The following is a 23,264-nucleotide window of genomic DNA, read 5'->3' as shown; positions in this document are numbered from 1 at the left end:
TTCTGACACCAGGTTTGTTTCTTCATCTCAGTAATAATGGAGCTGAATATATTTTAAGATCTCTCATTAGATCCTGAAGTACTTTGTGCCCAGCTCTCTCCAGTGCTCTTTTTAATGCTGATATGAAAAAGGGATAGGTGGTCTGTTGTGGGTTAGTTTACCTGTTATAAAAGTGACAGCTCCATTTGTGAGGTATTTAAAATTTAGGGCCTACAATAGGAAGAATCAAATTTTTTTCTTGATTATATCTAGTGATAGGATAAACATGAAGTTGTATTTTGTAATTTCCCATTTGTTGATTTTTATTTACTGCCCATGCTTCTGACAGCTTGCAAAATGGGAAATAGAAACAACAAAAGAAATGGGAAAGTGTTTTACCTTACTAGAAATAAATTGAAATATAGTTAGCAAAATAAATGGGAAGTGTTCTACTATACTAGCAGTGAGTTGCAAATTTAAACAAGTTACTGCTGTTTGTCTTTAAAATTAAATATATAAGCACCATTGTGAAATGAGTATTCTTGCAGAGTTGATGAGTATAAAGAGATAAAATTTTTTGGAAAGTGATTTGGAGCCCTAACTGGTTTGGCTCAGTGGATGGAGCATCGGCCTGCAGACTGAAAGGTCCCAGGTTCGATTCCGGCTAAGGGCATGTACCTTGGTTGTGGGCACCTCCCCAGTAGGGGGTGTGCAGGAGGCAGCTGATCGATGTTTCCAACTCTCTATCCCTCTCCCTTCCTCTCTGTGAAAAATCAATAAAATATATTAAAAAAAAGAAAAAAAAGAAAGTTATTTGGAAATATGTATCATGAGTCTTAAAAATGTCTTTGATTTGAAAATTTGCACTAATGAAGTAATGTTAAATAGAGAAAAATTGGGGTATATAATGTACATGTAAGTGTTATTTGGTGATAGGATCAAATTAAAAATGATGATACCTCTGAAAGATGGAATATATAGAACCATTAAAAAGAAAGCTTTTGAAGATTTATAAGACTATGGAGAAATTTTCATTATATAGCTTATAAAAGCAGTGAATATTTTTTTGTATTCATTTATTAACACCTTAATAGCAGATAACTATAGTGATCATTCCTTCCTTCCTCAGTCACCCTTCTCAACCTTGGGTAGTTTTTCTTCCTTGCTGGCTCTTTTATTTGTCTCCTTTGCTGCCGCCTCTTCTTTCTGTTTAATCTCTAAATGTGGGAGTACTTCAATGCTTGTCCTGGGTCCTGCCTCTTGAGTGTGTCACTTGTGGACGTGTAGTGTTATAATCTGGTATGGTCTGAAGCTATCCACCAGATGCACTGGCTCTGGGGCCTCCAGGGAGATGCAAAGTCAGCCACTGCCTGGGACCACCTGGTAGGAGTTACCCAGCTATCTGCAGATGGCTATTATTTGAATTGGGCTTGGAAATGCCCAGGTGAGGCCAAGTTGTGAAGTAAGACAGACTGGTGCTAGTGTTGGGTCTTTGGTCTCATATTGATAGGTATGGGGTACGCTGATGCCAGCTGCTTCTTGTTTAAGTGATTTTAGGAAAGTCTGAAGCCTGAGCCAGGACAGGCTATTCATATGGAAAAGCCATTGCAAAAGCTTGGTGAGGCTGCAAGTTGGATGGGGCGGGGTTTCAGGGAATCACCAGGGTGGAGCAAAAAGTGTGAGCCATGCTGATGGAAACTCAGAAATGCCTGCCAGTCAGCTCTGCAAGGGGGTGAGGTTCCAGTACAGAAACAATGGCCCCTGCGAGCATCTCCATTTGGGAGAAAGCCACCTTGAGTTCCTGCCCCGATGCCAGACAATCCAGTTCCTTTCTGTATGTGTCTGGTTTCCCCAGTGATGCTGTCCAATGCTGGAGATCAGAGGGAGGGGGACTGTATAAGTCTGTGTGCTGGCCCTTTAAGAGGGACTGCTTGTCTCCAGCAGCCTCTGTTTCACTCAGCCACAATCCCCACTGGTTTCTACAGCCTGAAGTTAAGGGACTTCTCTTCCCAGCTCAGAGGTCTGGTGTTAGGCTGGGACCCCTTGCTTCCTTCTCATGGGAGGCCTCTGCTACGGAGGTATCCCTCTGGATTAAAAACACACACTACACGTGGGTGTCTGACCAGCCTGTTTTGTGCCTCCGCCCCTCCTACCATTCTCAGTGTGCTTTCTGCTTTACATCTCTAGTTGTAGGACTTCCATTCAGCCAGCTTTTCAGGCCGCCCTGAATGATGGTGGTTCTATATTTTAGTTGTAATTATTTTATTTTATCTTTCTTTTTTTATTGATTTCAGAGAGGAAGGGAGAGGGAGAGAGATAGAAACATCAGTGATGAGAGAGAATCATTGATCAGCTGCCTCCTGCATGCCCCACTCTGGAGATCTAGCCCACAAGTCAGGCATGTGCCCTTGACTGGAATCGAACCAAGGACCCTTCAGTCCACAGGCTAATGCTCTATCCACTGAGCCAAACCAGCTAGGACTATTTTAGTTGTAATTTTGATGTGGTTGTGGGATGGTGCAGGTACTGGCATTTACCTACACCACCATCGTGGTTCTCCTAGCATAATGTTTTCAAGGCCCCTCTATGTTGCAGCTTATATAAAAAATTTATTTCTTTTTATGGTTTAGTAACATTTAATTGTATCTATATACCACATTTTGTTTATCTAATCACCTATTTACTTCCGGTTATAAAGCGTTTGAAAATGTAACTATTAATTATTGGTAATTTACATAGCAGATTTACTGATTAAATAATAAATCATATGCTCTAGAATCCATACAATCTATATAGATATGAATAAAGCACAGATTATGGAGTTCCTTTTCCTTATATATATTTTTATAATCTAAGGAAGGAAAAGTTCAACATGGTATTTGAAATTCTGAATAATTAAATGAGATAACCGTTGTCATTTATGTTAACAGAACTGGTTCCATAAAGATTAATTTTATTAAAAGTGTAAGCTTTGTTTAAACTAATAATTACTGCCATCAAAGTCATTCTTCTTCTAAGGTTACATTATAATTTTGTTTCAGCTTTATTGAAGTCTATTTAAATCCTGCTATCCTATCATTTTACCTTGTTACCTTTATTGACCTGGAACTGGCTCATGGTACATAGTAGGTGCTTAATAAATACATATTGAAACCATGAGTGTTTTTAGCTGTATAGTTACAAACATTCTTTTTTTTTAAAATATATTTTATTGATTTTTTACAGAGAGGAAGGGAGAGAGAGAGATAGAGAGTTAGAAACATCGATGAGAGAGAAACATTGATCAGCTGCCTTCTGCACATCTGTACTGGGGATGTGCCCGCAAGCCTGGTACATGTCCTTGACCGGAATCGAACCTGGGACCTTTCAGTCCGCAGGCCGACACTCTATCCACTGAGCCAAACCAGTTTCAGCTATAAACATTCTTGTATTATTTTTGTAGATTATAGCAGTAAATTAATTTGTTATTTGTAGGTGTTGCTAAATTCTCATAAGATACTCTTATTTTCATATTCTTAAATTTTATTTAACTTTGTTCCTGTATATTAAAAAAGCTTAGGCTTTGGCTTTTAAAACTTCAGCACTGCAAAGTTTTCAACACTATTATGTCATGTTTTTAAACCTTAATTAAGCTACTAGAGCTCGGTGCATGAAATTTATGCACTGAGGGTGGGGTCCCTCAGCCTGGTCTGCACCCTCTCGCAGTCTGGGACCCCTCAGGGGATGTCTGCCTGCTGGCTTCAGGCCTAAGCTGGCAGTCAAACATCCCTCTCACAGTCCCGGGCTCTCTCAGTCTGGGACCCCCTTGCTCCTTAACGCCTGCCTGCAGCGGAGGCAGGAGAGGCTCCCACCACCACCATTGCGCTCGACAGCCATGAGCCCAGCTTCTGGCTGAGCAGAGCTCCCCCTGTGGGAGTGCACTGATCACCAGCAGGCAGCTCCTGCATTTAGTGTCTTCCACCTGGTGGTCAGTGTGCATCATAGCAACCAGTCATTCCGCCTTTTGGTCGATTTATATATTAGGGTTTTATTATATAGATAGAGTCAAAATGTTAGTGAAAGCAGTCATTTCCGGGCTTCTGTGCTTATGAATCAGATTGTAACTATTTCGTTGGCTTTGGATTTGTGGTTTCTTGAACTAATTTAAGTGATGCAAAAGATGAGTCTCCTTAGGCGTTTCCTTTTTTTAAAAAGTGTAGTTGGTGTTTTATTGTAAACAGATTTTCTCTAAGGAAAACTTGTGTTCATTATCCATTATGAATGAAATCCCATCTGTATATATCAGTCCCTATATATTTTATTATTTGCTACCCATATGTGTGGGTTTTTACTTATTTGGTTTTTGTTGTGTTTTGTTTTGTTTTTTCCCCAAAAGAGTTCCTGCGGTTTTGAAGTAACTATTCTGACTCATTATTTTGCTAATTGCTAAATATTTTCCTTTAGGTTACTCCCAATCTACTTTGGCATTTGTAAATTCTTACACTTCTATTGGTTCCCTCTGGCCACTGGGTGTATGACTCAGTGTCACATGCATGTGCTATTACTTGTCAGAGTGGAATTCTAAGACTTCCTCATGACATAGAACAGTTTAACTTCTGTGCTTTCTGGGCAGAGAAATGGTCCTGGGGACAGTTCTGCTTCCACCTGATAGTTATGGAAGAGATCAGGACACATTGCTTTGCTGCCTGTGCAGTGAGGCCTCAGAAACTGCTCTACCTACCTTATCAGGTATGATTCAGAGAGGTGATAGTTTGGGGGAGGGTAGTTAATCACAGTAATCAAGTGTGAATGGAGATCTCAAAAAATCAATCGTATCTATTACTATCTTTTTTCTTAGCCAGTGATATTTCGTGCGCGCACGTGCGTGTATGTATGTATGTGTGTGTGTGTGCACTCTGGTATTTTACAGTAGGACCTCAATAAGTACTTACTGAAAAGAAGAATAAATGAGTAATATGTAGTATTTTGTGGTCTTAAGATACATGTGGCTTGATATTAAGAACTTAAACTATATTTTGAGAATTGTTGAATAATTTATCCAACCACTTTAAATAGTTTTTAAAGAGGTATTATAAACTATTAGCTTTTAGGAGAATATGCAGTTTGGTAAAGTAGAATTCTGGCATTACAAGTGTTTATAAAATACTTGGAAATACCTAAGTTGAAAATTTGTATATTAATTTTTCTAATTTCTACCTGACAGATTTCTAATTAAATTGATAAAAGCTACTGAATGACTAATTGGTGAAAAGTGTTTGTAATACAATTTAATATTAAATTTATCTCTGAATTTCAGTTTTAATCTGGATTTTAACTTGTTTAATCCTGATAATTTACTTTATAAGCTGCTATTTTATGTTTAGCCTTATTTTTATTGTATCCTGCAAGTGTATCAGTAGAAAAAGGTAATAAAACTACCTTCTCTTAATACTCAAAATGTATTTCTGCTACCTGTGTCTTGTATTCTATATATGAAAATTAGTCTTCTGTTGCCTCATCTAAGTGTGATCTTCCCTATAACAGTGATTAATAAAAGATCTATCTTCTTATCTAAGGTACCTAATGTATAGTAGTCACTCCACATTGTTCAAAATTAAACATTTCCAGACTACACACTTGAACTCGGGTGGGTGCAGGACGTCTGAATCATGTGTATGTTTTTCTGTTTTAAACTGTTGAGCAAAGTGGTATAGACTAGACGCCCTGGATGGCACTGTAGCATTTACTACTTGCTTTTCCTGTGGGATATTTTTTGTCTTTTTTTGCCTTTATTTTTTAGCTTGTTCTCCTCATTTAGTTCTTTAAGTCTTTATCATTTACTATATGCTCATTCTTGGCCTCAGGGAAATGTGAGGATGTGTTGTCTTTGGAAAATTTCCCCTTGGTTTGTGCTGCTGGTAGGATGGCGTTTCCGTGGGTGTCCTGTGCAGACAGACTGTTCGGGAACTGACCCTTAGTTTCCTGAGAACAAAAGACGGAGTGGGGAAAAGAAGGAAGGAAGGAAGGAAGATCTCTTGACTTGATCATAAAGGTTATAAATCCAGAGATGGGGAGAAGGGGAGTGGGGGATAAAAAGGATTGTTTCCCATTATGGTTCTTTGGTACTTTGGCTTCAAAAATTACTTTTATCCTGTTTTTATTATTTTGTATGCTTGAGAAATGTACAGTACTGTTTGGTCTGAATATGGGATGAACAAAAGTAGGTTTATAGTTGTTCGTATGGAAAATAATAGAATAATTAATAAATAATACAAGAATAAACTGTTTTGCATACTCCTATCTGTACTTACTTTTGCCTAACCCTTTCTATCTTTTAAGTTTATATAAGATTGTGTCGTAGGTCTCATTCTTTTTTCTCCTTTTGTCAAATAACATGGTTTTTAATAAGCTGACTTGCCTTTAACAATCCTCCTTTGAGCTTGTTGGAGTTCCTCTTCAGTACATGTGAACTACACGTCACAGACATGTCTTGCACATTGACAGTCTGTCACTCTACTGTCTTCTGTGCAGAATTTCTGCTCATCCAATTTTAATGCTTTCTCTTTTTTGAAACCTTTATTGACTTCAGAGCTTTGTGTTCTATTTTGTCCCCTGAGAGCATCCTTTGAGTACATGATTCATTTATTCAACATCTTTTTTGAGAGCCCCGTATATACATGCATTATTCTGGGTGCTTGTAATTTATCAGTGACCAAAGCAGACAGAAATTGCTGTCCTCATAAAACTGGTATTTTGGTTGGGGGAGTTAGTTAATACACATGAATATAAAAAAAAGTAAATTATATATTTTGTGGTATTAAGAGCTATGGAGAGAAATAAATTGGGAAGGGAGACATGGGGAATGTGGGAGTGTTGTCAGGAATAGATGTATTTTAAAATAAGACAGTAAAAAAAATACTGGACCGAGGGGGTAACATTTGAGTAAAGTGCCATGTGGATATCTTGGGGAAGAATGGTTTCAGCAGTTCTCAACCTGTGGGTCACGACTCCTTTGGTGGTCAAACGACTCTTTCACAGGGGTCACCTAATACGTTCTGCCTATCAGATATTTACTTTACGATTTATAACAGTAGCAAAATTACAGTTATGAAGTAGCAACGAAAATAATTTTATGGTTGGGGGTCACCACAAATGAGGAACTGTATTAAAGGGTCGCGGCATTAGGAAGGTTGAGACCACTGGTTTAGGTAGAAGGTAAAGCCAGTACAAAGGTCCCAAGGCCTGCCTTGTCCAGGGAAGGCCAGTGGTCAGAATGGTGTATATTAGGGGAGTAGGAGTTGGAAGATGAATTGGGTAAGACAAGTTGTAAAAGGCCTTGTAGGCCCGTGTTAGGACTTTGGTTTTTACTATAAGATATAGGGAGCCATCTAAGATTTTGAGCAGAGGAGTAATACAGTCTGATTTATGCTTTAAAAACTGGGTGGTGTGCCCTAGCCTGTTTAGCTCAGTGGATTGAGCATAGTGCACGCCCCCTGCGCTCCCCCTCCAGCCCTCAGACTGAAGGGCCCCAGATTTGATTCAGTCAAGGGCATGTACCTTGGTTGCAGGCTTGATCCCTGGCCCTGGTTGGGGTGCGTGCAGGAGGCAACTAATTGATGTGTCTCACATTGATGTTTCTCTCTCTGTGTCTTTCCCTCTCAATGGGAAAAATATTCTGGTGAGGATTAACAACAACAACAACCTGGCTGGTGTGTTGAGAACAGACAGTAGAAAACAAGGATAGAAGCAATGGAGATCAGTTAGGATAGTGAAATAATCTAGGTAAGAGATGATGGTTATGACAGGGTGGTAGAAGTGGAAGGGGTGAGAAAGGAATAGATTCTGAATATTGAAAGCAGTGCCAATAAAATTTCCTGATGGGTTAGTTGTGATATGTGAGTGCAAAAAAGGAATCATAAATGATTCCAAGGTTTTTTGTTTGTTTAAAAATTTTTTTCTTTATTGATTAAGGTATTACATATGTGTCCTTATCGCCCCCATTGACTCCTCACCCCCACAATCATGCCCTCACCCCCTGCTGTCTGTGTCCATTGGATTTGCTTATATGCATGCATACAAGTCCTTTGGTTGATCTCTTCCTCTTCCTCCCACTCTCCCCTACCTTGCCTCTGAAGTTTGATGGTCTGATTGATGCTTGTCTGTCTCTGGATTTTTTTTGTTCATCAGTTTATGTTATTCATTATATTCCATAAATGAGTGAGATCATGTGATATTTATCGTTCTCTGACTGGCTTATTTTGATTAGCATAATGCTCTCCAGTTGCAAATGGTAAGAATTCCTTCTTTTTTATAGCAGCGTAGTATTCCATTGTGTAGATGTACCACAGTTTTTTAATCCACTCATCTGCTGATGGGCACTTAGGCTGTTTCCAAATTTTACCTATGGTAAATTGTGCTGCTATGAACATAGGGGTGCACGTATCCTTTCTGATTGGTGTTTCTGGTTTCTTGGGATATATTCCTAGAAGTGGTATCACTGGGTCAAATGGGAGTTCCATTTTTAACTTTTTGAGGAAACTCCTTACTGTTCTCCACAGTGGCTGCACCAGTCTGCATTCCCACCAGCAGTGCACAAGGGTTCCTTTTTCTCCGTATCCTTGCAAGCACTTGTCGTTTGTTGATTTGTTGATGATAGCCATTCCGACAGGTGTGAGATGGTACTGCATTTTTGTTTTGATTTGCATCTCTCGGATGATTAGTGACTTTGAGCATGTTTTCATATGCCTCTTGGCCTTCCTTATGCCCTCTTTCGAAAAGTATCTATTTAGGTCCGTTGCCCATTTTTTATTGGGTTGTTTATCTTCCTTTTGTTAAGGTGTAGGAGAGAGTCCAAGGTTTTTGTCATCCCCCTCTCACCACCCAGCTTTATTGATATAGTTGACATACAAGAATATGTAATTGTAAGGTTTATGATGTGTTGATTTGATACACTTGTGTATTGCAAAATGATTACCACAAGAGCCTTAGCTAATACACACATTACATCACATAATTACCATTTCCTTTTTGGGGTGAAAACATTTAAGATCTACTCTCAGTAACTTTCAAGTATATAGTACAGTATTATTAACTGTAATCACTATGCTGTACATTAGACCCCCAGAACTTGCTCATCTTATAGCTAGAAGTTTGTACTCAAGCTTTCAAGGTTTTTGGTCTGAGCAACTAAAAAGTTGAAATTGCCATAAACTGTGATGGGGAATTCTGTGGAGAAGCAGATTGGGGGGAGGGAATGGAGAGTAGTTTTTTTATAGTCCAAATAGTGGTCTATAATCTTTATATTCTGAAGCTCAGCGTAAGGCTATTGAATAGTAGGTGTTCATTAACAAATAGATGTTCACTATAATTATTAATTTTGTAAACTTTATAATATACTGTGTTTCACAAAGTAAGATATAAATGTATGGTTTTTGCTGTTTTGGGGTTGGTTTAAGAGTTGGTTTTAGTGTCTACTTGATTACTGTTTCTAACTTGGTCATCCTATATAATAAAAGGGTAATATGCAAATTGACTGAATGGTGGAATGACCAGTTGCTATGACGTGCCTGATCACCAGGGGACAGACACTCAATTCAGGAACTGCCCCCTAGTCTACACTAATAAAAGAGAAAAATGGTAATTGGCGTACGACGATACCCTTTTCATTGGCTAATCAGGGCTATATGCAAATTAACTGCCAACTATGATTGGCAGTTAACTGCCAACTAAGATTGGCAGTTAACTGCCAACAAGATGGTGGCTAATTTGCATATGTAGGCACAATGCAGGGAGGCGAAAGGGAAAGCAGGAAGAAGCCCCCTGCCACTGACAGTGATCGGAAACCCAGGGGGGAGCTAAGAGCTGGGGGGCAGGGCAAAGGCGGCCCTGGGGCCGCCTTTGCCCTGCCCCCCAGCCATGATCGGAGAATCAGGCGCCTTTGCCGCCCTGGCCAGTGATAGCAGGAAGTAGGGGTGGAGCCAGCGATGGGAGCTGGACACGGTCGAAGCTGGCAGTCCCGGGAGCCAGGGGTCCCTTGCCTGGGCCTAAAGCGGAGCCCATGATCACGGGGCCGCTGCAGCTGCGGGTCCCCGCTGCCCGAGCCGGACGCCTCAGCCAGAGGCGTTAGGCCTGGGCAGGGGCGGAGCCTGCAACCGCGGGGAGCTGGTGGTCCCCTGCCCAGGCCTAACACCTCTGCTAGAGGCCTCAGGCCTGGTCAAGGGGCCGATCCGGTGATTGGTGATTGGAGGGTGATGAGGGTCAACTCCTCTGGCCGAGGCATCAGGCCTGGGCGGGGGGCTGAGCCGGGGATTGGGGGGATATGATGGTCCCCTTGCCCAGGCCTGAAGCCTGGGTCAGAGGCGTCAGGCTTGGGCGGGGGGTGGAGCAAGCGATCAGAGGGAGATGGGGGTCCCCTGCCCAGGCATGATTCCTGGGCCAGAGGCCTCAGGCCTGGGCGGGGCCAGAGCCAGTGATCGGGGGGAGATGGGGGTCCCCTGTCCAAGCCTGACACCTCTGGCAGAGGCGTCATGCCTGGGCAAGGGGCCGATCAGGTTATCAGAGGGTCCTGGGGGTCTACGCCTCTGGCTGAGGCATCAGGCCTGGGCAAGGGGCAGAGTCAGCAATCGGAGGGGTCTGGGGGTCCCCTGCCCAGGCCTGATGCCTGGGCCAGAGGCATCAGGCCTGGGCTGGGGGCAGAACCAGTGATGGGGGGAAATGAGGGTCCCCTGCCCAGGCCTGACACCTCTGTCAGAGGCGTCAGGCCTGGGCAAGGGGCCGATCCTGCGATTGGAGGGTGATGGGGGTCAACGCCTGAGGGCTCCCAGTATGTGAGAGGGGGCAGGCTGGGCTGAGGGACACTCCCCCCCCCCCCCACACACACACCCAGTGCACGAATTTCCTGCACCGGGCCCCTAGTCTATAATAATAAAAGTGTAATATTCAAATCAATCGAACGGCCAAACAGCAGAACTACTGTCCAGACGACCTTCCAGATGACCTTTTGAACAAAGCCAGGGCCACGAGGGCCTACCCTTGCACAAGTTTTGGGCATCGGACCTTTAGTGGATAATACAGAAGTTAAGCTACCCTTGATTTTTGTTCCTCTTATAATTTCAAACAAGGGTCTTATACTTAAAAAGAAGGAAATGTACTTGAATTGTTCGATAAACATTAAACAGAGTAAAAATCATGTTACTGCCATCACTGGCAAGAAACATCAGTGTGGGTCATGTTATGTTTAGTATGGAACCTCATAAATATTGTGAATATTCTTTGTACTTCTTTTTATGTTAATAAAGGGTTGTCATTTCATAACCCAATGGAAATTCTGCTAAAGTAGATAATTTTTCATTAGAATAAATAATAACATAGAACATGTGGCCAGTTTAAAGGATGTTTCATATAATACAGTGTTTTGTTCATTTTATAATTCTAATTCCCAGTCACTATAACTCTGCCTTTAAACAAAGAGCAACACATTTGTTTCAAATTAACTGTCTGGACATCTGGACATATCTTTAGTTTGTCATAGTTATTCTAAATTTAAAATGAAATTTAATTAGCTGTGGAATTTTAAATACATATTTCTTTTAAGAGAAGAAGGAATGTGATGAAGTGAAATAAACTCTAAAACTGTTAAGAATTACAGATCAACCTACAACAGGGATTTCTGTCTATTTCATGTATAGACAGTGATGCAGCCATTTTTAAAACCTTGGTTAATGCTATTTTAATATTAAAATACATGCCATTGTTTTCTGTCACTTATGTTTTTGTGTAATTTGGTCATTCATTCAATCAACAGTTATTGAACACATATAACTCCTTGCTAGAAAGAAAAAGTGCCATTCTTATGCCAAAGAATACTTTGTAAGGTTTGGGAGACAAACATGAATTGAGGATATAGTAAAGATAAAGATATAAGGTATTAATACAGCAAATGCAATGTTTTTTTGAGAGCATTAGGAGGAGGACTCTATGAGGCTTCTTAGGGGAGGTTATTGGAGCTGAGTGTTATGAAATGAGTCAGCCAGTCAAGAAAAGTGTGGAATGAGACCACATTCCAGATAGACAGGACAGTGTGAACAAAGGCAAAAAGATAGGAAGCATCACAGTGTATGTTAACATTTAAAATTTGAGATGTGGAGTGGGTGGAGGTAAAGCTAGAGAAATAAGAGACCTGATCTTAAAGCCCTTGAAGACCATATTAAAGAGATTTTAGCTTGATGGTAAACTATTGAAGAAAAATCTTAAGAAGAGTGACATGGTCAAATTTTTGTTTTGAATAGATCACTTTGCCAGCTGTGTGGAGGATGGATTTGAGGGAGACAAGACTGGAGGCAGTAGTCCAGGTGAGAGACGATGGGGATTTGAACTAAGGCATTGGCTATAGAGATGGAGAGGAGGGAATGGATTTGAAAAGAAATAAAACCACAGATTAAAGGCTTATTCTCCTGTAAATATGATAAAAACCAGTTTTAAATTAAAAATGATTGGAGGAGAAAGAGAGACATAATAGAAAAGTTAATGGCACATAGCTGCTAAAAATAATTCCAGTTCTTAAGAAAATTGCTACTAGAAGAACAGAGTATTTTTTGTATAATTGACCTGGGCTGTAAAAGATGTTATAGTATGAGTAAACCTAAGAACCATAAAGCCTTGAGGAAGAAACCAGGTCTTAATAAGGCTTTCACCATGACACATGACAGAAACTCAGTAAATGTACATTGTTGGTGATATTTTCTAGAGCATTCATTTAAGTTCCTATTTTACAAAAATGTATCACCAAGGAAAAGAAAATAGGGTAGAATTTTTTTCATTAAAACAACAATTGTAAACTATTATAGACAGCGTTGCATGGTAACACAAAATTATTTTGGAATGGTGAGAATATTGTTTGAAACCAAAACATTTTTCTGTTGTTTAACAGGTAATTTTAGGATTGTTTTTTCTAGAAGCACTATTTTTACATGTAAATGGAGGATCTGGATTTACACAATATGTACATATTTCTTAAAATCTGTTATCTTTTTCACAATTTGTTTTATATGGACAGAGTAAGGGAAAGAGGGGAGTTTGGGAGGATTTATAAAACATAACTATTCCTTCTTAAAACCACCACTCCACCATAACAAGATATTGTATTTTTATAAAACAAATTGCCAGTTCTTTTTGAGATTTCTTCTTTCCATTTTGAGAAAACTGCTTTTCCTGTTAATTTCTGATTTAGGTGACTGCATATAAATCACAGTTAACTGTGTTCTTTTCATTTTGTCTTTTCTCTATCTTGTTACATTTTCAACAAGTAGATTTCTCTTGGGTTTAGGGGACATTTGCTCATTCTTCATTACTCTACAACTATATAGTTATGTCCTTCCCTGGAGCCGTCCATCTATGCCAGCAGCTAAAATACTGCTACTTACTGAATTCAAATGAATTTCCAGCTGTGAATTTTAGATGAACTTACTGTGAATTTCTTTTTCCTCTTATGTCTTTCAGAAGCCTTGCACCGCCCCTATGGTTGTGATGTTGAACCCCAAGCACTGAACGAGGCCATCAGGTGGAGCTCCAAGGAGAACCTGCTGGGAGCCACTGAGAGTGACCCTAACCTCTTTGTTGCACTTTATGATTTTGTAGCAAGTGGTGATAACACACTCAGCATCACTAAAGGTGAGCTTCTGAGCAATACCCCTCACTTTTCAGTTTTCATTAGTGGATAGGAGATAAAGGGGTCTGTTCTGGATTCTGCCTCTAAAATTAGCTAGGTGATCTGGGCCCAGATGCTTTTGGTTCATAATTGTCTGTTTTTAAAAAGTGAGAATATATTTTTCATTGATTCTAGAGAGAAGAGGAGAGAGAGGGAGTGGGTGAGGTAGAGGGAGAGAGAGAAAAAAAAGAAAGAAACATTGATCAGTTGCCTTATGTGCATGCACCCTTCCAGGGCTCGAACCTGAAACCCAGGTATGTGACCTAACTGGGAATCGAACCCCAGACCCTTCAGTGCACAGGGTGGAACTCAAACCACCTGGCAACACCGGCCAGGGTGTAATTTTTTTTTTAAACTTGTATATGGGGTAATGCCACTTTGTCTACTTTATAGGCTTATTAAGGATAAAATGAGATAAAGTATTTTAGAAAAAACACCATACAATATACACATAAACTTTCCTTATTCTCAGAATTTATGTTATATGTAATATGCCAGCATTCATCTGCTGCGGAGGTAGGGTTCACAGTACATCTCTTCTCATTGATTGAATCATGTTGTCCGTGACTGGCTGCCTGTCTGAGAACTGTTTGTTATCAGTTTGCAATGAGATTAAAAATTGTACCCAAAATGCAAACCAACTACATCACCAAGTACACTATTATTTAGTTCAGCTGACATTTCTTTCTTTCTTTTTTTTTTTTTGAGCAAGACTTTTGGCATGAAGAAAGTAGTCTAGTGATTCACAGTCTGGCATAAGCCTCTTATCTTGTTGTGGACTTGCCGTGAGCAGCACTGGCCTAGGCCAGTGGTCGGCAAACCGCAGCTCGCGAGCTACATGCGGCTCTTTGGCCCCTTGAGTGTGGCTCTTCCACAAAATACCACGTGCAGGTGCGCACGTACAGTGCAATTGAAACTTCTTGGCCCACCCTAACTAGTTTGGCTCAGTGGATAGAGCATTGGCCTGCGGACTGAAGGGTCCCAGGTTCGATCCCGGTCAAGGGCATGTACCCTGGTTGCGGGCATATCCCCAGTAGATGTGCAGGAGGCAGCTGATCGATGATTCTCTCTCATCGATGTTTCTAACTCTCTATACCTCTTCCTTCCCTTCTGTAAAAAAATCAATGAAATATATTTTTTAAAAAAAGAAAGAAACTTTGTGGCCCGTTGGCAGAAGTAGGTTTTCGGCCTGGGTGAGTCTATTTTGAAGAAGTGGCATTAGAAGAAGTGGGGGTACGTTTGCTGAGGTTGACCCATCAGATTGAGGACGTTTTTAGCAAAGGCCAGTTTAGGAGTGCTGTTGATATTTGGCTCTGTTGACTAATGAGTTTGCCGACCACTGGCCTAGGAAATTTATCTCTCATTTGTGTTTATATGGATCAGTTTATAAGGAACAGTACGAAGTGTTTATTGTAGTAATATTCTCAGATTAGTTTATTTCGGTAGTAAATTCTTATAAAAGGGAACACTAAGAACATGACCAAATAAAATCATCCATTATTGGTTTTTTGAACAAGGATAGAAAATATGAAACTTTTATGAGAAAAAATAGAAGAATGGGAAGTTGTCATTGTGTACCTGAATTGGATTGCTAATTTGCCTAAGTTCTTATCTTTTGAACTTACTGGGAAAAAATATATTTCAGGAGAATTTTTCACTCCAAAAAACTGTCATGTTAAGTAATTATTTGTCAAACATATGCCTTTTAAAAAATATATATTTTTATTGATTTCAGAGAGGAAGGGAGAGGGAGAGCGATAGAAGCATCAATGATGAGTGAGAATCATTGATTGGCTGCCTCCTGGGGATCCTCCTGAGAGTCGAGCCTGCAACCCAGGCATGTGCTCTGACCAGAAATTGAACTGTGACCTCCTGGTGCATAGGTTGACTCTCAAACACTGAGCCACACCAGCTGGGCCAAATATATTCCTTTTATTTGTTACATTCAGAATGAAGTAGATATTAATTGGGAGTGGACATACCAAATTAAGGACATAAGCCTCCATTCAAGGAATATTACCTTTACATAAAATTTTTATATATGTATCAGTTTTTGAAATTTGGCCAGATTCATCAAAAGCAGAAATGCTAAAAACTGAGTTTCTCACCTTAGCTGATTTGACTTAGTGGATAGAGCATTGGTCTACAGACTGAATGAAGGGTCCCAGTTTTGATTCTGGTCAAGGGCACATGCCCGGGTTGCGGGCTTGATCCCCAATACGGGGCGTGCACAAGGCAGCCGATCAGTGATTCTCTCTCATCATTGATGTTTGTATCTCCCCCTTCTCCCTTCCTCTCTGAAATAAATAAAAATATTTTTAAATAAAACAAACAAAAAAACCCTGAGTTTCTCAAACTGGGGTATTAATATGTCCCAGAGTGAGTGTGATGGCATGTGTGCATGAGCTGGAGGTTCCAAAGGCACAAGAAAAGTAAAGTGCATTATTCCTCGTGTCAATTTACTTCAAGGTTTTGGGTAGTTTTGGGGGTGGGATGGATGTGTGAGATATGTGTGTTTCTGCATTGGGATGAAAGTTTTAGGATAAAACAAAGGACTTCATAGAAATTTATTCTTGTGGTTGTCTTTTTGAGTTACAATAGATCCTGATACCTTTACTGATACGTCAGTGGAGAAGTTTGTGAAGCTGTGACTCAGAACATTCTTTCCTAGATATAATTTGCATGTCAGTATTTTCCAAGATAGCTCAGTCACTGAGGAAACATTGATAAAGTTTATTGAGTCTTCAGTTACCAATTGTGGCAACCACTAGTGTGCAGCTCAAGGAATAGGCCTCCCTTTACCTTACGGCCAGCAGGGATTTCTCATAAAACCAATGAAATGCCAGATTTTTATATCAAGTCCTTATTAATATAAAGTTATGCTAAAGCTTTTTAATTATTTTAAATATAAGAAAATGTATTTTAAAAATAAAATTATTATTATTTTACGTCCCTTTGTTTGAAGATAGTAATTTGCTTGAAGTAAGAAACAAAGTTCTACCAGGATTGCTCTATCAATAGGGTAATGTTTTGTATCCCTACCAGCTCATACCCCTGTCAGTTTCCTTCCAGAGTAGAAAATTCTTCTCCTAACTGCCAAAAAGAGGGGAAATCAGACAAAAACCTAGGGTGTTTCACTGTAGCCTAATTTGATTACCGATCATTACCAGTTCTTTATAAGGAAGCAATAATAATATGCTTAGTAAGATACTTAGTGTTTTATCTTTTCTAGTTCTCAGGGAGTAAAAGAGAAAAGCTAAGCGCAAGTTTTATTTTGTTTCTCTAGCAGTACTAAGATTTTTCCCCTGTGCGTTTCCATCACCACACTCGTATTTATACATATGTATATTTTATATATACAAAATGCATATGAATCCATACTCCTGTGTTTTTTCTCACTGAATGTCTCATATCCAAGTCTCTTGGGTGAGAGATAGAAAGAGCCAATAGGAAGTTATCCTGTGGTAGACATTTCTGTAAACCACTGAGAAAAGTTAGATAACTGTCATAATAATGATTCTGAGTTTTTCCTCAATCGCCTTTGCCTGATGACTGGACCATATGCTCTTGATTGATTTGGCGTTTTTCTGCTTTCTGGAACTGAGAAGTGGGTGTGAATTCTATAGGAAGGCTGCATCTCTCGAGTGAGGGGCCTAAATTGGAAGGATTGTTTAGGTGGCCAGTTATTACTAATGATATCTCATTTGCTTTTCTGTCTTGTCCATGCTGCGAGTATAGGGGCAAGGTATATGTTGCTGGAGTCTGAAGTTGATGTTTACAACTTTAATGGAGCAATCAAGTACACGGAAGTCATTAGCAAAAGATACTTTGAGTAACTTGAATCTTGGGTTCCAACATCAGACTCAGCTTCCTTTCCCACACACTAATTTTAGAGGAATGGATAGGAGTGACTCATTCTTCATGGGGAATGGGAGGGAAACTGGGAAACTATATCTATTTAAAACTTGAGTCTTGGAAAAGATTGTGCTTTGAGAGTCCTCACTACTCACTTCCCATCCCCCAAACAATTTTCTTTCTGAAAACATTGCTGAAAGCTCGGTGGTCGGTGCTTTTTTTTTTTTTTTTACATCGTTGGTTTTGTTGCCTTGGTGCCATGTGAAATTTAGAAGTAATGTTGTGTTTCCCATAGCTTATTCTTAATCCTTGACTGCTTATTAACATTGAACCATATAAGATACATTCCTTGACTAACTGTTTTGGGAAGAAAAAGTGAACAAAAAAATGTTTTTGAAGGGTGAGACTATGTCGTTCCCAGCCATTTGAGTAATCTTTTTATCTTTGTATACATGGAGTTTTCTAAAGACATTTTTAGTGGGTATAAAAACCTTTGAAAACCTGTAGTAAATGCCAAAATGCCACGTTTAACTATGCTTCTTTTGTTTAAGCTACAAGTTAAAGAGATCAGTGGAGGATATGATGAACAGCCAAGTTTGTTTTCATTATTATTTTTAAAATATTTTTATGGATTTCAGAGAGAGGAAGGGAGAGAGAGATAGAAACATCAGTGATGAGACAGAATCACTGATTGGCTGCCTCCTGTGCATGTGCCCTTTCCTAACTGGAATCGAATCTGGGACCCTGAAGTCTACAGGCCGGCGCTTTATCCACTGAGCCAAACCAGCTAGGGCTGTTTTCATTATTTAAAAACACATTTGTTGGCATAAAAGTTCCTGATTTATTTTTCAATGAGTTTAAAGTTTGTTAATAGATTGCTTTTGAGACAAAGTGTTAACATCTCATTCTGTGATAACCTTATGACTAGGTGAAAAGCTACGAGTCCTTGGTTACAATCAGAATGGTGAGTGGAGTGAAGTTCGCTCTAAGAATGGCCAAGGTTGGGTGCCAAGCAACTACATCACCCCAGTAAACAGTCTGGAAAAACATTCCTGGTACCACGGACCTGTATCACGCAGTGCAGCTGAGTATCTACTCAGCAGTTTAATCAATGGCAGTTTCCTGGTGCGAGAAAGTGAGAGCAGCCCCGGGCAGCTGTCCATTTCGCTCAGGTACGAGGGGCGCGTGTATCACTACAGGATCAATACCACCACAGATGGCAAGGTAAGACTGGCGACCACCTTTAGGTGTGGATGGGCTGCTCCTTAGAAATTATATTCAGAATGACTGAAGAATATAGTTTTTATGTCTGATGAAAGAAAATAATCACTGATGTGAGTTTGGGCTGTTTGGCATGTTAAAGAGAGCTTACTTTTTTCAAAAGAATATGATAATGGAAATTTAAAACAGTATTATAATAGAAGTTTAATGATGAACTAAATGTGAAGAATGAAGGAAATTGCTGGATAAGTTAGCTGTTCTAATGATTGTTAATATGTAAATAGACATACATCTAATGCATGGTATAGAATTTATTTTTTAAATATATTTTTATTGATTTCAGAGAGGAAGGGAGAGATAGAAACATCAATGATGAGAGGGAATCATTGATTGGCTGCCTCCTTCATGTTGGATGGAGCCTGCAACCCAGGCATGTGCCCCTGACTGGAATCGAACCTGGGACCCTTCAGTCCACAGGCCAATGCTCTATCCACTGCGCCAAACTGGCGAGGGCTGTATAGAATTTATAAGTTAAATCTTACATCCAAAAATTATGATAAACTCTACAAAAAAGTTAACAGAGTAAGAATTTAGGCTTCTAAGACTGGTGTTGATCATTAATATATCTCTCTATATATGTGTATGTGTGTATGTATATATAAAAGGCTAAGTGACCGACTGTCCATCTGACCATCTGATCTACTGTCTGACCGACTGACCATTCGGCCGGTACATATGACATGCATTGGCAATGTAAAAATAAATGTTGCCGAAACCGGTTTGACTCAGTGGATAGAGCGTCGGCCTGCGGACTGGAAGGTCCCGGGTTCGATTCCGGTCAAGGGCATGTGCATGGGTTGCGGGCATATCCCCAGTAGGAGATGTGCAGGAGGCAGCTGATCGATGTTTCTCTCTCATCGATGTTTCTGGCTCTCTATCTCTCCCTTCCTCTCTGTAAAAAATCAATAAGATATATTTAAAAATAAAATAAAATAAAAATAAATGTTGACTCACGCATGCGCTATACATATAAAGTTCTCGCTGGCACCAATCGCACGGGTGTTTTAATTTTATATTATATACACTATTTTGACATATAATTTTTTGCAGTAATGTAATTACTGCATGAATCTTTCTAATTAATTTCCTTTCAATGTGCACATATCCATGCACCAGGCCACTAGTGTTAATACAAGTAGATGAATCACTTAGCAGTTTACATGTTGGAGAGACCAGTTTAGAATGGTTGTTTTAGAATGTAACGGTTTCACTTTATAAACTGTAAAGCATAGGCTTATGTTAGTTCCTCTATTGAACAGTAAATGTAAATTGAATCATTTCTTCCATTCTTTTCCTCTCGGGGATATGCATACTAGGGAAAAGCACAGGCTCTGGAACAAGCAGGTCCTGGTTTGCTGTGTAACTCCACCATTTATTTATAACTTTGTGATCTTACATAAGCCTCAATTTCCCATCTCACTTTATTGCGTTCTTGTGAGTATTAAATGAAATAATTCCCATAAAGCATAATGGCTGGTATAAAGTAGGAAATAAGAAAATTAGGAATTCTCTTTCACACTGTCTTATATTATCTCTTGATGAAACCAAATAGAAGCAGATAAGTAATAATATACAAGAGACAGCTCTTCTTCTGGTTATATACCCAACAGAAATGAGTGCATATATGTACAGAAGGCATGCACAGGAATGTTCATAGCAGCGTCAGTTGTAATAGTCCTAAACTAGACTCTCCTAACTGTGTAACAATAGTGAAATGAACTAATAAATTGTAAAATGCAATCTCATATAACAACAAAGATGACCATAGTACTGATATGCAAACTTCAGGAAAACTATGGCCCGCCAGCTCCCTGTTTTTAAAATAAAATTTTATTGGAATATAGCCACACCCATTTGTTTATGTACTGTCCATGGCTGCTTTCTCATTATTACAGCAAATTTGAGTAGTTTCAACAGAGGTGCTATACCTACAAGCCTAAAATATTTTCTGTCTGTCCCTTCACAGAAAAGTTTGCTGATCCCTGCCATAGAGGAACCTCACAAATAAAATGGAGCAAAAGGGATCAGTGGTTGTCTGGGAAAGGAATAGGGCAGAGGGAATGACTACTAGGGGGTATGGGTTTCTTTGTGGGGTGAGAAAAAGTTCTAGAGTTAGATAGTGGTGATGGTTGGACAGCCTTGTTGAATATACTAAAACCACTGAATTGTACACTTGAAAATGGTAAATCGTAAATTTTATGGTATGTGAATTATATCACAATAAAAAAGTTGAGCAATCTAGACATTTTATAAACAGAATCTTGGATAAATAGACAATATTTTTGACTATACTAACATTTTAACACTATAAAAATACTATGTAAATCTCTTAAAATTCTGACATTCTACAGTCTGTATTAGACATGCTGGTCTTACAATGTTTTCTGCCTTAAGATTTAAGTTTCTTCAATGTATTTTTGCCTGAATTAAGTGTTAACTTGATGAAAACTTTTAAAATCATCACTTAGTGGGTTCTAATAAATTAAAAATTAAACTTGAAAAAAATTGAGTGAAAGAAAACAGTACGTATTGGATGATTCCATTTGTACAGAGTTAAGAGACAGGTAAAGGTAATCTAAGGTGCTAAATAGAAGTCAGCAAAATGTTCATCTTTACAGGGGTATATAGATGGGAGGGCACAGGAGAAGCTGCTGGGGTGCTGGTGATGTTATAATTCTTGGTGTGGGAGATGTGAGTTCATTTTATAAAAATCAGTAGTTCTCCATTTATTGTACACTTTTCTGTATATAGTAAGGCCCAAAGACTGCTATATTACTTTACACTTACTGCCTATCACAGATTAACTACTGTTTTGTTAATAGACCCTCTGAAATAAAATTGTGACTCTTTTTTAAATGGTCTACCTGTGGTCGGCAAACTGCGGCTCGTGAGCCACATGCGGCTCTTTGGCCCCTTGAGTGTGGCTCTTCCTAAGTCTTAGGAGTACCCTAATTAAGTTAATAACAATGTACCTACCTATATAGTTTAAGTTTAAAAAATTTGACTCTCAAAAGAAATTTCAATCATCGTACTATTGATATTTGACTCTGTTGACTAATGAGTTTGCCGACCGACCACTGGTCTAGACACTCAAAAGCACACCCTAATTAAATAAAAATTATAACATTTGATATCCTTGCTCTACCAGAAAAGTCGAAACAGTGGTTTTCAAATTATGTTCTGTGCAAGATTCTGAGGGGGAATTTGATAAACTCACAGGAGGTCGAGTTCCCTCTTGCTTACTTTAATCAGAGAATCTCTTCCTTTATTTGTATAATATAAACTTTTAAAATCATCACTTAGTGGGTTCTAATAAATTAAAAATTGAATTGCATGCTTAAAAAGTATTTGAGGACCAATGATATCGATGATCCAGAAAGCTATCATTGAAGTTTTTCCCCCAAGACTAGAGCTAATTTAGTAAGCATAGGAAGAGTTGGTTAAAAGTAAGATGAAACTGAAATTCTGTGTTATCCCTTACCATCATCATTTAATTCTTTGATTTACCTCAATAAGATAACCTCCTAGCTCTATACCTTCAGATCAATGAAAAAATGGGCTTTAAAAAAAATTTCTGGCCCTGGCTGGGTGGCTCAGTTAATTGGAGCATTGTCCTGTACACCAAAGGTTGGGGGTTCAATTCTTGGACAGGGCACATACCTAGGTTGCAGTTTCAATCTCCGGTTGGGGCGCATGTAGGAGGCAACCGATTGATGTTTCTCTCTCCTTCTCCCTTCGACTCTCTCTAAAAAAAGTGAATAAACATTTCCTTGGGTGAGGACTTAAAAAAATTTTTTTTGATCTTTTTTCAAGTTGACTTAGCTTTTCTCCTGCCTTTCTCACCAGGTATATGTGACCGCTGAGAGCCGCTTCAGCACCTTAGCAGAGCTTGTCCACCATCACTCCACAGTGGCTGATGGGCTGGTGACAACATTGCACTACCCCGCACCCAAGTGTAACAAGCCTACAGTTTACGGTGTGTCCCCCATCCATGACAAATGGGAAATGGAACGAACAGATATTACCATGAAGCACAAGCTTGGGGGTGGTCAGTATGGAGAGGTTTACGTTGGCGTCTGGAAGAAATACAGCCTGACGGTTGCTGTGAAAACATTGAAGGTGGGTTGCTGAGAATTACAGTGCTCGGGCATCTTCTTTTGTGCTGAATTACTTGGAAATACCAGCGTGCCCCGCCCCTCTTTAACTGGGGAACACTTTCCACCCACTGTTGCCACCCTGATCAGCACATGGTGATGATCAGCCCTAGTGCCATTGCTGACAGTGCAGAGGAAGATTATTCATTGCAGTGCAGTGAAACCCATATGTGGGGAATGTTTGTCTCTGGAGGCTGTTGATGGAGATCTTAGTGGGAGATTAGAAGCAAATTACTAGTTATAAAGCGAAACAGCTTGTTTTGCTTCCTCAGCACGACCCCTGCTGGACAGAATTCTTCATGCATTGTCTG

The 23,264-nt window shown here is 39.5% G+C and overlaps 1 protein-coding gene across 1 annotated transcript in view; it reads left to right on the top strand.

Moving 5' to 3' along the window:
- The window catches only part of ABL2 (ABL proto-oncogene 2, non-receptor tyrosine kinase), a gene marked incomplete at its 5' end in the record, with an annotated part of 80,968 nt that overhangs the window by 44,966 nt on the left and 12,738 nt on the right, over window positions 1–23,264 (top strand). Inside the window, 4 exons of the mRNA XM_081113286.1 lie at window positions 12,246–12,308; window positions 13,456–13,626; window positions 18,447–18,742; window positions 22,646–22,918. Of these exons, the coding sequence (XP_080969412.1) occupies window positions 12,246–12,308; window positions 13,456–13,626; window positions 18,447–18,742; window positions 22,646–22,918 (803 nt within the window). The remainder of the gene's footprint in view (window positions 1–12,245; window positions 12,309–13,455; window positions 13,627–18,446; window positions 18,743–22,645; window positions 22,919–23,264) is intronic.

This window comes from Myotis nattereri (genome assembly GCF_964212035.1).
Source record: "Myotis nattereri genome assembly, chromosome: 18".
Classification (NCBI taxonomy): Eukaryota; Metazoa; Chordata; class Mammalia; order Chiroptera; family Vespertilionidae; genus Myotis; species Myotis nattereri.
The sequence above is the reverse complement of the archived record's forward strand: the minus strand, read 5'-3'. Positions and strand labels throughout refer to the sequence as shown.